At 45.7% G+C, this 15,976-nt stretch overlaps 1 protein-coding gene across 1 annotated transcript in view; it reads right to left on the reverse strand.

The window, feature by feature from the left end:
• LOC105478442 (phosphatidylinositol 4-kinase type 2 alpha) overlaps positions 1-11,708 on the reverse strand; it is a 33,919-nt gene extending 22,211 nt beyond the window's left edge. The window contains exons 1-2 of the mRNA XM_011735734.2: positions 11,240-11,708; positions 883-1,083 (exon numbers count right to left, since the gene is read on the reverse strand). Of these exons, the coding sequence (XP_011734036.1) occupies positions 883-1,083; positions 11,240-11,677 (639 nt within the window). The 5' untranslated portion in view covers positions 11,678-11,708. The remainder of the gene's footprint in view (positions 1-882; positions 1,084-11,239) is intronic.
• Positions 11,709-15,976: the final 4,268 nt, after the last annotated feature.

Below are 15,976 nucleotides of genomic sequence, written 5' to 3' on the forward strand. Positions count from 1 at the left end.
TGACTCAGCAGCCTCAGGGCATCAGATGAGAGTTCCACCTAAGTTGTTACTAAACCCCAGGTAGCTATGTGCTCAGTGAATGATGTGTACAGACATGTTCATATGCTGACCAGTAGATTCCTTTCCCTCATAACCCTTGGTGAGTTTCATGGAACACCTTGTAGTGCTTAGCCTGGTATCAGTAAACTCCCTGAAATTGTATGGAATTAATTCTGTATTCAAGCATATTGGTGGGGGCTGGGGGGGAACCTCAACTATGTCTATAACGCATACAAAATGTGTACGAATCCATTCTGACTGTAAGTCTGCCTGGATCTGGCATCCTTATTTTGATATGTTCAGACAAGTCCCCAAATTCCACAGCATAAAGATAAATGAGAAAAATTCCATGTCAGTTCCCCGTAGGGTTCAGGCCAGACCATTTCTCTAACCCTCAGCCTGTCCTAAAGTCTTCTTTGTCAGACCCTCCAGAAGTGCTTAGCTGTCATTAGCCAGTCCTAGATCATTAGCCAGTCCTAGACTGTATCAAAATGCTGGGATAGCTCAGAAGTCTGAGAGTAAGCCACAAAGTCACTAGGTTTCTAACTAGCTTGGAGTTAGCTGGGATTCAAAGACCAAGGGAGCCATAAACATGCAGTAGAAGCTTGTGAATTTCCTAAAATTGTATGCAAAAATTGTGTATGCATCCTTCAGAAGATAGCCTTCATCAGATGATCAAATCATGAGCCTAATCCTGCCAACCTCCCGAAAAAAGATCGAGAACCCAGACTTAGGGTATACAAATGGCCCCACTGGACCCAAGGTCCCACTAACATGTAGTGGGGCTTAGGCCCCAGGAAACTGTGGCCAGGCAGTAAGGTTTCCTGGAGATTGGTCACTGACCTTTGTACGGGGAACAATGTTGAGTTCCAGTTTTTGGTCCACCAGGCTGGCCCCTGCCTCTGAGAGATAGCCCTGGTTGAGGACAAGGCAGTCACGGCCAAAGCAGCAGGGACAGCACAGCTTCTGCAGCCACTTGGTCCACTTAGGATTAAGATGCCCATAGGGCTCTTCATTCTTGGGTTTGAAGACAGCAATGATCCTCTACAAAGACGAAAGAAAAAGAGGATGTTAAATCCGAGTTGACTGAAATAGCCCACAGACCAAGTCAGCAGGAATCTAGAAAGAAATGAGAGGGCATAGGCGGACAATTCCTACTTACAGTCAGACTCAGGTTTCTCCCAGTTGGTAAAGGGAAGACAACAGCTCGTGTGTGCAGCTCAGAGACCCACTGCTAGAAAGGGTTGCAGCCAAAGAACATATTAAGTCTTCTCTTTCTTCCCTGCTCCTTTATCCCTCTTCCCCATCTCTTTTCCCTCATATAAGTACCTACCTCTAACTTGGTGCTTCAAACAAACAAGGTAAATGGATTGCTACATTTCTAGGAGCAACATACAGAAGCAGGCAGCTACAGGGGCTCATGCCTGTAATTCCAGCACTTTGGGAGGCCAAGGCGGGCAGATCACTTGAGGCCAGGAGTTTGAGACCAGCCCAGCCAACATGGTGAAACCCTGTCTCTACTAAAAATACAAAAAGTAGCTGGGCGCAGTGGTGCACATCTGTAATTCCAGCTACTTGGGAGGCTGAGGCATGAGAATCACTTGAACCCATTGGGGGGAGGTTGAAGTGAGCCGAGATTGCCCCCCCTGCACTCCTCACCCTGGGTGACCAAGTGAGACCCTGTCTCACAAAAAAACAAAACAAAAAAAAGTACAGAAGCCAATTCAGTGGTAGATCTTGAGTCACTGGCAGCATCTAATGCCAATATGATACTGCTTCCTGCCCTCCGGAAAGATATCATATCCTAATGCACAAGGGCTCTAAAGTAATCTCCAAAAAAATGAGGAATTAACTGATCACAGATCATATGTTATCTTTTTTTGCATGCGCCCCTGCCCTATTTATCCTACAGGATGTTTGTATATGTGGTATGCCAGAAATTTAACACCATAAACTCTAATTTTCGAAGTTACATATATGCACACTGTTGTTCTGCATCAATTACAGAAAAACTTTTTTAAAAACTTTACCAACTGGAAGGAAGCAAAGAAGGTATTATGGGCCGGGCATGGTGGCTCACACTTGTAATCCCAGCACTTTGGGAGGCCGAGGTGGGTGGATAACCTGAGGTCAGGAGTTCAAGACCAGCCTGGCCAACATGGTGAAACCCTGTCTCTACTAAAAATACAAAAATTTGCTGAGTGTGGTGCCATGCACCTGTAATCCCAGCTACCCGGGAAGCTGAGGCAGGAGAATCACTTGAACCCAGGAGGCGGAGGTTGTAGTGAGCCAAGATCATGCCACTGCACTCCAGCCTGGGCGATAAGATCGAGACTCTGTCTCAAAAAATAAAAAAAGCTATTATGGAATGAGGTTAAGGAAATTCCTTCATCAATGATGAAGAGATTTCCTCTCACAGCCTTATTATCCAAAGAGAAAAATCACAGCAGGAAAAAAGACTCTGCTACTTGGTTAGAATGAAGCTCTCTTAAGTAATTCTGATAGGCAAGAAACCAGGACATGAGATGCCACACTGATTAAATCCATTTTCTGTAGCAGACAGTAACTTAATCTTCTAAGGTCCTTGGAAATATAGGATGCCTAGAAACTATGGCCCTCCCTCCTGAATGTTTTCTTCAAAAGGCCAGTCAGCCCTCTGAGGTTGTTTTACATTCATCTCATTCCCTCCAGTCCCCAAACTGGTAATTCAAGGGAAGAAAGCAAATATGCGGCCGGGTGTGGTGGCTCACACCTGTAATCCTAGCACTTTGGGAGGCTGAGGCAGGCAGATCACCTGAGGTCGGGAGTTCGAGACCAGCCTAACCAACATGGAGAAATCCCGTCTCTACTAAAAATACAAAATTAGCTGGTCATGGTGGCACATGCCTGTAGTCCTAGCTAGTCGGGAGGCTGAGGCAGGAGAATCCCTTGAACCCAGGAGGCGGAGGTTGCAGTGAGCCGAGATCACGCCATTGCACTCCAGCCTGGGCAATAAGAGCGAGACTCTGTCTCAAAAAAAAAAAAAAAAAAAAAGCAAACATGCTATCCAAGTGATTCATCCTCATATCATAAGACTCTCCTTGTCCCCTCCACCCCACAGCCTACTCAAGCTAGTCTGGGTCATAAGACATTTTCCTGTGGGTGTCACTTCCTGAATGGCAGGTCACAGCAGACAATATGCACCCATCCGCTTTCACCAACTCAGTACTCATATTAGGAATTGGCTAGGTCCATGTTGCTAACAATAACCGGTCAATCTTGAAGCCAGCTCCTTTAAAAATGCCTTCCAAGGATTTGAGAGGACAAGAAAAATACAGAACTCCTCCTTCTCCCTCCAAACAGAATCGATTTATTCTTAAAGACAAACTAACTTGTTTACTGGCAAATGCAAAATGCATATATTCACATCACAAATCTTCAGAATTACTTTCTTATCCAAAGCAGTCAGCTAAAGGCCTCAGCAGTCTTCTCTGTCTCTGTTCCCCTGGAACCCCAGCCTCTGAATAACAAAGCAGCAGTAGCAACAGGCTCACAACTCAGAAAATGACTGATGAGTTCACTGTAACCCTCCAGAACCTAGACAGGGAAACCAAAAGGCAACTTGAAGCATGTCCCAGAACCCAACAGTCAGTTCAACTGAGGCACATTACGGAGTTCAGGAAGCTGGTCCCCAATGAAAGGGAGACCAAGACACTCCTACTATTACTGGAGGCTGAAAAATACCAGGGCTGAGGCCAACTGGTAAATACTTCTACTTAAAGAAAGAAAAGGTTGAGCATGGTGGCTCATGCCTATAAGCCCAGCACTTTCAGAGGATGAGGCAGGATTGCCTGAGGCCTGGAGTTTGAGACCAGCTTGGGCAACACAAGACTCTGTCACTGATTTTTAAAAATTAGCCAGGAATCATGCCTGGAGTTGGTTGGGAGGCCAAGGCGGGCGGATCACCTGAGGTCAGAAGTTCAAGACCAGCCTGACCAACGTGAAGAAACTCCATCTCTACTAAAAATACAAAATTAGCTGGGCTTGGTGGCCCATGCCTGTAATCCCAGCTACTTGGGAGGCTGAGTCAGGAGAATCGCTTGAACCTGGGAGGTGGAGGTCGCAGTGAGCCGAGATCACGCCATTGCACTCCAGCCTGGGCAACGAGTGAAATACCGTCTCAAAAAAAAAAAAAAATTAGCCAAGTGTAGTGGTATGCACCTGTAGTCCCAGCTACTCGGCAGGGAGAATCCCTTAAGCCTAGGAGATCAAGGCTGCAGTGAACTAGGAGCATGCCACTGCACTCTAGCCTGGGTGACAGAGCAAGACCCCATCTCTAAAAAAGAAAAATTAAAAAACAACAAAAAAAAAAGAAAGCAGAATTTGAAGGCCAAGATTGCAGTCAAGTCTCATTTAAAGACTGACCTCTCAAACATCTCGATTTCCTTCCACCATAAGGAGAATAAGAAGCATTTCAATGACTCCGAAAGCATGAGTAATTATGGTTACGTCAGTAGTACAGGGGTTTCATTAAAGAACACTGCCTGGACTAGATCAATGAGGGAATGTTAGAGTATGAAGGACGGAGGAACAAAAGGGCATTCAGACAGAAGGGGAGACAAGTGCCTTTCAAGACTAAGTGTAGGCCTCAGTTCAATTCAATTCTCTTAGCATTTGCTCAGGACCTAGCCTGTGCAGAACGATGTGCAAGCATTCCGCAGGCATTTGGTGGCTTTCCTAGACAGAGAGGTAAAATAGCCTCTGGCCTAATTTCCAATGTTCACTTCATAAAATCAACTATGCTCCCGAATAATCAAGAATACTCTCCTCATTTGTCCTCCTCACAGCGAACAAACTCTAAAACACTCAAATTGGAAAGACACCCACCAGCATTTAGCTGGAAAAGAAAACAACTACTGCCTGATTTTTCCTCACTATCCACTCTCTTCTTTAATAGATTTTCAATTCCTTTATTATATCTAGGAGAGAGCGTCAGTTTGATGCCAATATTATAAAAACAACTTTTCTTAACACCCATTTACTAATCTCCCCTCTTTAACAAAGGAGGGGTGAGGTACAGATAGCTTAAACAGTAGCAGTTCATGAAGTTGGGAATAAAAACCAAATCACACAAGAAAGCAAGAGGCCATGCACCAGCTGGTGTCAGAACCCACAACCAACTACTGGAACCTCAGCCCAGTGCAGTGGCTCACACTTATTATCCCAGCACTTGGGAGGCCAAGACAGGTGGATCATTTGAGATCAGGAGTTCAAGACCAGCCTGGCCAACATGGTGAAACCCCGTCTCTACAAAAAAAAAATGGAAAAAATTAGCCAGGCATGGTGGCATGTGCCTGTAGTATCAGCTACTCAGGAGGCTGAGGCAGGAGAATTGCTTGAATCCGGGAGGTGGAAGTTGCAGTGAGCCGAGATCACGCCACTGCACTCCAGCCTGGGCAACAGAGCTGGACCCCCTCTCAAAACAAGCTAACAACAACAAAAAATTACTGGAACCTGGAACCAAGGGGGGTCCTATATCTAACCAGCAGTGACAAGAAGGAGGGCATCATGCTATGCTAAAAGAGGCCCTTTCTCCCAGAACCTAAAATGTAAGACAGTTCAAGCATATCATTCATATCACACAGTGAAATATACAGAAATGACCTTTCATAAAAGTCTTCTTTTAAAGTTTGGTAAACATAAAGTGGACAGTTCTCAAACTTTTTGGTCTCAAGACCCCTTTAAACTCTTAAAAATTAGGCTGGGTACGGTGGCTTATGCCTGTAATCCCAGTACTTTGGGAGGCCAAGGTGGGTGGATCACCTGAGATCAGGAGTTTGAGATCAGCCTGGCCAACATGGTGAAATCTTGTCTCTGCTAAAAATACAAAAATTAGCTGGGCATGCTGGTGGGCACGCCTGTAATCCCAACTACTCAGGAGGCTGAAGCAGGAGAACTGCTTGAACCCAGGAGGCAGAGGTTGCAGTGAGTCGAGATCATGCCACTGCACTCTAGCCTGAGTGACAGAGTGAGACTCCATCTCAAAAAAAAAAAAAATTATTAAGGACTCCAAAAAGCATTTGTTAATGTGAGTAAAGGCTATATTTGCCTTCAAAATTAAAACAAGTGCTTCAATTTTGAACAAACTATACTTAATAATTAAGTATTCATTTTAACTATACTTAATACTTAATAAATACTAATCTATAAATTTATTTTATTTGTATTATTATAAAATTATATTTATTCTATTAATACTAATTCATTAATAATAATACAAATAAACCCATTGCATGTTAACATAAATGACATATTTTTATTTTAAAAAATTATATTTTCAAAAGATATTTTAGTGAGAAGACTGGCACTATTTTACATTTTTGCAAATCTCTCTAATGTCTTAATTGAAGACAACTGTATTCTATATCTTAGTATTCAATCTGTTTCAACATCACACATCATGTAGTCTCTGGAAATCTCCACTCTCCATTCATAAGTAAGTGAGAATGAAAAAGGCAAATAAAGTCTTAGAATTATGATGAAAATAATTTTGACCTGTGGACCCCCAAAAAGGAACTCCCAGAGGTCAAGGTCCCTGGGCCACACTCTAAGAACGGCTGTATTCTATGATATAGATTGGAGGAAAATAGCAGTCCTTGATTTAGTTATTTAGGTAGAGAAGCCTTATTTACAAGTTCATTCTTACAAAAGGAAGGGAAGGGCTTGTCCAAATATATAAAACCATCCAGGCACAGTGGCTCACACCTGTAACCCCAACACTGGGAGGCCGAGGCTGCAATGAGCCAAGGTTGTGTCACTGCACTCCAGCCTGGGCGACAGGGTGAGACACTGTCTCAAATATATATATAAAATAAAATACAATAAAATTATTTTACTAAAACGTTGAGGCAGTCAAGTTTGTATGTCATACATGTAGGTCTTGAGATTTTAAGCATCATCTACCAACTCTTATAGCCTTATTCGATGCCATGTACCCAAGAAACCCTAATTCAGCAGTTAGTAGGAATGTTTTTAAAAACAAAACCCAAAACACTCTGATTGAGCTGCCCCCACTAAGTGCCAGGAATTACATCAGGGGCTTTCGTGTGTGATATGTCATTTAATCCTCTTAACCTAGTGAGTCACATGCTGTCCTATGATTCTTGGCAATGTGAACATCTAGTATTACTCCACGCAAAAGAGAAAAAGCTCAAAAAATCCTTTTGCAGTTGAGTGAGCATGAGACCTGAAGCACAAGGAGGTAAGTGAGGAGGAGTAATGTGTGTACTCTCCCCCATAACTTCTAGCATTTTCCATCTGTTCCTGGACCCCACTGAGACAGAAATCATCCAAAATTGAGAAATGGGACCAGGGCTGTTATCTTCAAGAATCTTTCGACTGTCTAAGATCCAAAAGTGGCTGTCGCAGAAAGTGCTGGTTCTCCCAATCTCTGTTCCCCCTTGTTCCCTGGACACAGACCCATGACTTGTACCTGAGCAAAAAAACAAACAAACAAACAAAAAACGGCTATAGTTTCCAGCCACTACTACAGCTAAGTTTTAGACAATGGGATATAAGTAGAAGAGTCTCCTACAACTTCTACGAAGTGCCTTAAAGGATGGGGGCATATTAACCCTTTCCCTTTCCTTCTTCCAACTGGCTGAAAAGCAGACAAGATGTTTGCAGCTTGAGCGGCCATCTTGGACCACGGAGTAGAAGCCACATTCTAAGGATGGCTGATCAGCTGGAAGGAAGAACCCTATGTCCCCAGTAAAGTAAAATGTCATGCCAGCCCTGAGCATGCCTGAGCAGCTAGCCTATAGACTTCTTTTACATGAGGCGTAAATGAACCTTTCTTCAAATCATCATTATTTTAAAATCTCTGTCACATATAGCCAAATTCAATACTAACCAATACAGTAGGTGAGAAGAGAATTTAGAAATTTTGTTGGCCGGGCGCGGTGGCTCAAGCCTGTAATCCCAGCACTTTGGGAGGCCGAGACGGGCGGATCACGAGGTCAGGAGATCAAGACCATCCTGGCTAACACAGTGAAACCCCGTCTCTACTAAAAAATACAAAAAACTAGCCGGGCGAGGTGGCGGGCGCCTGTAGTCCCAGCTACTTGGGAGGCTGAGGCAGGAGAATGGCGGGAACCCGGGAGGCGGAGCTTGCAGTGAGCTGAGATCCGGCCACTGCACTCCAGCCTTGGCGACAGAGTGAGACTCCGTCTCAAAAAAAAAAAAAAAGAAATTTTGTTTTGTTTTGTTTTGTTTTTGAGACAGAGTCTCTGTCCCCCGGGCTAGAGTGCAGTGGTGCGATCTCGGCTCACTGCAACCTCCACCTCCCAGGCTCAAGTAGTTCTCCTGCTTCAGCCTCCCGAGTAGATGGGATTACAAGTGCCTGCCACAGTGCTCAGCTAATTTTTGTATTTTTAGTAGAGATGGGGGTTTCACTATGTTGACCAGGCTGGTCTCGGACTCCTGACCTCCAGTGATGCGCCTGCCTCGGCCTCCCAAAGTGTTGGGATTACAGGCGTGAGCCACCGCGCCTGGCCAGAATCTGAAAATTCTGATGACTGAGTCTGAGGGACCAAAGAATAGTGGTGAGAACATGAACTCCACAGCCAACCTGCCTGGGCCCAATCCTGCCTCTACCACTTACTATGTGTGAGACCTTGGAAAAATTAGTTATACCATGGGTCTGTGTCATCACCTGTGGGGATAATAACAGTACCTACCTTCAAGGGTGGTTATAAAGATTAAATGAGTTATTATTTGTAAAGTACTGAAAGGAATATAGTAAATGCTATGTAAGTATTTGTTTAATAAAGTAAATACATTTGGAGGAGAGCCAAAGATGACAATTCCAACTACAGTAAGTCTGTGGGCCAGTCTAACCCACCGCAAGCATTTAGAAAGTGCCCTTTGTTCTAAATCACATTTGCTTCACTGGAAGCAGTATGGGTACATCAAAAAGTTTTGTCAGGGCATCTGTGTTTTGACATCCCCTATAAGAAAGGATAGTGGCCAGGAAGTTTTAGAGACCAGAATCCCTAAATCACCAAGTAACATACCTATGGTATGTCCTCTGTGGCCTATGTACTGAGATGGTAGTACTTTACCTGCCAGGTAGATATAAGAGATCATATTACTTCCACCTGTTAAAGCACCAGCTCACTTCTCAGCTGACCTCACCCACTTCCAATGCAGCTATAACAGTGTCATGAAAGAAAAACAAAAATATTCCTCCTTATCCTGTACCTATCAAAGATAATCTTAGCCCCTTCTTACATTTGCCAACAAACTAAAAATACCCTCTGCCCACAAAAAAAGGACAGGCATGGCGGGTCACACCTGTAATCCCAGCACTTTGGGAGGCTGAGGCAAGAGGATGGTTGCCTGAAGCCAGGAGTCTAAGAACAAGAAGGGCAACATGGTGAGACTCTTGTCTCTACCAAAAATAATTTTTAGCCGGGTGTGGTGGTGCATGCCTGTAGTCCCAGCTACTCAGAAGCTGAGTGGGAGGACCTTGAGCCCGGATGCCAAGGCTGCAGTGAGCAATGAGACTGCACCACTGCACTCCAGCCTGGGTGTCAGAGTGAGACCTTTTCTTGAAAAAGAAAGAAAGAAAGAAAGAAAGCATCTGGCACTCACATTTCTTTGCTTCTAGAAATGATGGTTCCCACTTGAGCTTGAAAGTTCTTTTATTTAAGAAACTTGGAGGCCAGGTGCGGTGGCACACCTGTAATCCCAGCACTTTGGGAAGCCGACGTGGGCAGATCACAAGGTCAAGAGATTGAGACCATCCTGGCCAACATGGTGAAACCTCGTCTTTACTAAAAATACAAAAATTGGCTGCGCGTGGTGGCACACGCCTGTAGTCCCAGCCACTTAGGAGGCTGAAGCAGGACAACTGCTTGAACCCTGGAGGCAGAGGTTGCAGTGAGCCAAGATCGTGCCACTGCACTCCAGCCTGGAGACAGAGCAAGACTCCGTCTCAAAAAGAAAAAAAAAAAAGAAAAACGAAAAGAAAATTTGAAAGACTTATTACTCTCAAAGCTTTCCTCAACTCAGTTTATGTAAACTGTTTGTTCTCTAATTCTTGATTAATTCAGGGACAACTCAAACTCTGAGTGAATAACTAGATCATTCAATGAACCGAACCAAGAGCTACAAGTAACAGCCCATCCTGGCCACCAAGGACTCCTATCGAAACAGCACCCTGGCCATCTAAAGAGTTCACATAACAGAGATGTCAGGGAAAACCTGAGGCAACTTTGACACCCTTAATTTAAATAACAATACATCTTTCCAATGACCCATTCTAGCACACCTGAAAAATTCCCTGAAACTTCCCTGAAAACAGGGAAGACTTGATATTTCTTAAATTCTGCAGTTCTCAAAAGGATAAAGGTCACTTCTCAGATGCCCTGGTCACTCCATGCCCCATCCTATCACCATCTCCCTTTATATATAGGCAGGGGACAAAATAAAGGTCAGCAAACACTCTGCCTTAGCTGAAAAGCAGGCTATTGATAGCCTTGGGAGAGAAATGAAAGAAAAAGTAGCTGACGGCCCCATGTTTCTAAAACTCCAAGTTCTATCTAAACTTTGGAGCCGTCAAAAAGGATCTGAACCCTTTCCCAGAAGTGAGCAACAACCAGGGCAGATGAAACTGGTGAGTCCGCCCACTCTTTCTTCAACGTCTGTTAATAAGAGCTGGGACGGTGGCAGGGACATCCCCCACAACACAGAAGGCTGGAACAGAATTCTCAGATCCCCTGATGGGTCACCCATCCTCCTCCGTGAACAGCGACACACTGGTTCGGTCGGTCCAAAAATAGAGAACAGGCCTAAAGCCCCAAATCTGTAAGTCAGCGGCCGAATAGCAGTCCCAGTAGTGTGAAGCTAAGTACCCTACTAGAAAGCAGTCTCTGTCCAGCGGCGGATTGCCCCACCACACTGCTGGGCCCCCGGCCCGTATCTGGTCAATTTCCTCTTTTCATTTTCCGCTCACTCCTCCCCCACCAAGTAGGTTCTGATTTATTTCTCCATTCCACAGAGCGTCCCCAGCTCCAGGCCTCAGTGGCATCCCTAAATCCTGCCAGGGGCTGGTACTGTGAAGTTTCTCCCTTCTCCCTCCGGCTGTGCGAAGGCTCAAACTCCCCAGGAGCGCCGCCGGTCCCCAGCCCGCGGCAGCGGTCCCCACCCCGGCACTCACCCCCTGAGGGTCCTTGACGAAGTAGCTTCCGCTGGAGCCCTGGTAGATGCGCTCGGGAAAGATGCAGCGCTCGATGGCCAGCTCGGCCTGCCGCACCACCGCCTCGAACCGGGGATCCTCCGGGAACTCGTTCCGCTCGCGGTGGGCCTGAGCGGCGTGCGCTGCCGCCGCGGCCTGAGCGGCCAGAGCCTGGGCCTGCGCCGCCACGGTTTGGGTCTGGCCCTGGGCCGCCGCGCCCCGGGCCCGATCCAGCAGAGGCTGCCGCTCCCGGTCGTGGCCCGGCGAGCCCGGAGGAGAGGGGCCCGAGCCCGCCGCCGCCGCCGCCACTCGGACCGCGCCTCCGGGCACCTGCGGAAAGTGAGCGCCCGAGCCCGACGGGAAGGTGTAGTCCGGGGGTTGGGCCCGCTCGGGGGACACTAGTGGGCTCGTCTCGTCCATCCCTCAGTCAGCCGGCTCCGGGACCCGGCGCGCTGCACACCACTGCGCTCGCGGCCGCGACCAATCCGCGACATCCCCTAGGCCCCGGCCGGCCAACCAGATCGCGACGCTTCCTTGGCCCCGCCCCTAACCTGCCCTGTTTACTTGGCTACGAATAGGCGCGGCCCCTCGCGCGCGAACAGTAGCCAATCAGAACCTGCTCCTACGCAATCGCTGCCTCCACATTTTTCTCCCCGTCACCTTCTGTGAAGACTGCGCATGCTCCAGGACCCAACCTTGGGTCAGACACTTCCTCTGCCCCTACTATCCCAGCGCCGCGCTTAGCTTCCAATTGGCTTACTGGATTTGGGCGCTTTCAAAACAGCAACCTTCCTGTCAGTCACTCATTGAGTGTCTACTCTGAACCGGTTGTGAGATTGGAGGAATCTCATCTATGTATCTTCATTCATTCAGTCAGGCACTCATTCATTAATTGAGCACGTACTATATGTTCTAAGTGCTAGGGAGACAGCAGTGAAGCAAAGAAACAAAGCTGCTGCTCTACCTCGATGAAAGGGTTTTTTTAGGGTTTTTTTGTTTGTTTATTTGTTTCCTGGGTTTTGTTTTGGGTTTTTTTTTTTTTTTTTTTTTTTTTTTTTGAGACAGAGTGATCTGTCTCCAGAAAAAAAAAGACAGGGATCAGGTGATCTGCCCACTTCGACCTCCCAAAGTGCTGGGATTACAGGTGCGAGCCACTGCGCTTGGCCTGCAAGTAGGTTTTTAAAGGAAAAGAGGCAGTTCCTAACTTGTTTACCAAGAATTTACATTAAAATAACAAGTTATAGACTGGCTATACATTGTACTTTGTATCCCAAATTCTTATCTCAGTTGACCTAACATATTTCCAATGTAGATGTAACAGTGCCATGTTACACTTCAAGTTCACAGGAACTTGAAGGTAATGGGTGAAGTATCTAGTCAGGATAAAAATGTCTTAACAATTGCCTCCAGGTTTTCCTAGGAACCCCTGAAGATTTCTTTTTAAATTATTATTATTTTTTTAGAGATAGGTTATCTCTATGTTGCCCAGGCTAGTCTTGAACTCCTGGCCTCAGGTGATCCTCCTGCCTCAGTCTCCCAGAGTGCTGGGGGATTACAGGTGTGAACCACCCACAGTGCGGCCAAAAAATAAAAAATTTTTAAAAGAAAAAACCCCGCCAGCACGGTGGCTCACACCTGTAATCCCAGCACTTTGGGAGGCTGAGGCAGGCGGATCACTTGAGGTCGGGAGTTCAAGACCAACATGGAGAAACCCTGTCTCTACTAAAAATACAAAATTAGCCCAGCATGGTGGCGCATGACTGTAATCTCAGCTACTCGAGAGGCTGAGGCAGGAGAATCACTTGAACCCAGGAGGTGGAGGTTGCAGTGAGAAACTCTGTCAAGAAAGAAAGAAAGAAAGAAAGAGAGAGAGAGAGAGAGAGAGAAAGAAAGAAAGGGAGAGGGGAAGGGAGAGGGGGAGGAAGAAAGAAAAGAAAGGAAAGAAACCATTGCCCCAGAGTGTGGGTGTGGAAGGCATGACTGAAGTCCCATACTCATATCTTTGAGCCAGTGAACTGTGTATACATCACACAAAGCTCAGACTGCTCTAAGCTATCTTTCCTTCTCAACCTTATAGGAGTTCAAGGTCAGCCTGGGCAACATAGCAAGACTCCATCTATTTTTTAAAAATTAATTTTTTAAGGAGTTCCTAGGAAAACCTGGGGGCAATTGTTAAGACATTTTGTTCCTGACTCACTGCCTCACGCATTATCTTCAAGTTCCTGTGAAGATACAAACTTGTGGTACAAAGAATAATGCACAGCCAATTAATATCTTACACTGTGCCTGGCCCAGCTGCTCAATGCTTATTTGTTAATTGAAGAAAAATATGGTCGGTGAACCTAAGAAGTTCTTACCACGAGGTAAGAGTCCACCACTTTTATTCACACTGTAAAATCTCAGTGTCTAGACACAGTAGGTGCTCAGTACATTACTATTCGTGAGAAAGGGAAGGAAGATAGAGTCCCTGCCCTCAGGCTGAAGGCATGTGACTTTCTGAGGCAGTAGGAGAAAAAAAAAAAAGCCAACAAAATGAGCTCAAAACTGCGGAACAGTTCACCAATTAACTGAGGCAGGCTGCAGCCTTAACAAAGCCTTTATTTTATTTATTTATTTATTTATTTTTTCCAACCAGAATGCTCAAGGATCAAGCAAAGGCTTTAAGTGGGTCATGTGCTATGAGCTGAGTCTTAAAGAAAGAGTAATTAGATTGCTGGAAAAAAAGGAGAGAGGAAACAAATGGTCCACCAAGCAGGAGTCACCTGAGAAAAAGAGGAAAGCTAAGTCAGGTAGGCAACATAGAGCAACCTTCTTGTTTCTAGGGGAAGCAGAGTTAAACTGGGTTACCAAGGGCCTGGAAACTAGAACAGAATGAGACTAGCCTGGGCAACATGGTGAAACCCTGTCTCCACTAAAAATACAAAAATTACCCAGGCTTGGTGGCTTATGCCTGTAATCCCAGCTACTCGGAAGGCTGAGGCAGGAGAATCTCTTGAACCCGGGAGGCAGAGGTTGCAGTGAGCAGAGATTGTGCCATTGCACTCCAGCCTGGGCAACAAGAGCAAAACTCAGTCTCAAATAATAATAATAATAAATCCATGGAATACTGTTTCAGTTAAAATTTATACAAACAAGCCAGGCGCGGTGGCTCATGCCTGTAATCCTAGCACTCTGGGAGGCTGAGGCGGGTGGATCACCTGAGGTCAGTAGTTCAAGACCAGCCTGGGCAACATGGCGAAACCCTGTCTCTACTAAAAATACAATAATAATAATAATAATAATAATAATTAGCTGGGCATGGTGGCACACACCTATGATCCCAGCTACTCGGGAGGCTGAGGCAGGAGAATCGCTTGAACCCGGGAGGCGGAGGTTATAGTGAGCTGAGATCGCAGTCCTGCACTCCAGCCTGGGCGACAGAACAAGAATCCGTCTCAAAAAAAAAAAAAAGGGTATACAAACACTACCTTCAAAAGTGTAGAATGTACGGCCAGGCATGGTGGCTCATGCCTGTAATCCTAGGGGAGACCGAGGCAGGTGGATCACAAGGTCAGGAGTTCGAAACCAGCCTGGCTAACATGGTGAAACCCCATCTCTACTACAAAAAATTAGCCGGGCATGGGGGCAGGCGTCTGTAATCCCAGCTACTCGGGAGGCTGGGGCAAAAGAATCGCTTGAACCTGGAAGGTAGAGGTTGCAGTGAGCCAAGATCATGCCATTGCACTCCAGCCTAGGCAACAGGGCCAGACTCCATCTCAAAGAAAAAAAAAAAAAAAGTGTAAAATGTAATGGTTGGAAGCATGGGCTTGGAAATCAGAGACATTTGAGTTTGAATTCAGTCTCCACGGTGAGCAGTTGTTTCAGACAAGTTACATAACCTCTCTAAGCCTCAGTTCCTTAACCTATAAAATGGAAATAATCATCCCATGAGACCAGCCTGGCCAACATGGTGAAACCCCGTCTCTTAAAAATACAAAAATTAGCCAGCTGTATCGCCCAGGCTGGAGTGCAGTGGCACAATCTCTGCTCACCGCAACCTCTGCCTCCCAGGTTCAAGTGATTCTCCTGCCTCAGCCTCCTGAGTAGCTAGGACTACAGGCAAGGGCCACCACGTCCGGCTAATCCCCTAGGATTACAGGATGGTCTCGATCTGTTGACCTCATGATCCACCCACCTCGGCCTCCTAAAGTGCTGGGATTATAGGCATGAGCCACCGCGCCCAGCCTAGACATTGTTTTAAATGCATTGCATGGATTAACTCTTGGAACCAGCTTTACAATATCCTGTGATTTGGAAACTGAGACCCAGGGAGGTAAAGGTAATATGCCCATTGTCATTCAGCTGGTAAATGGCAGAGCTGGGTCCAAATCCAGGCAGACTGTTTCCATGCTGTTTACACTATGTTGATTCTTATTAAATATCCCTATGAAATATGTCTCATATTCATCCCCTTTCTTTCATCTCCACTGATGCCACATGAAACTTTCAGGATGTGTTAGCTGCATTATTACGATAACTTCTGAGTTTGTTACTTTGCTTCTAATCTCTCACTGGTCATCTCTGAGTGTCACTGCCAGACTAATTTTCATAAAATACTGCTTGTAGTATGTCATTCCCCTGGCCCAGAAACTACATTTTATTTATTTATTTATTTACTTATTTATTTATGTTTTGAGACAGGGTCTCTGTATTAACCAGGCTCAAGCAATTATCTTGCCT

This window comes from Macaca nemestrina, chromosome 9 (genome assembly GCF_043159975.1).
Source record: "Macaca nemestrina isolate mMacNem1 chromosome 9, mMacNem.hap1, whole genome shotgun sequence".
Classification (NCBI taxonomy): Eukaryota; Metazoa; Chordata; class Mammalia; order Primates; family Cercopithecidae; genus Macaca; species Macaca nemestrina.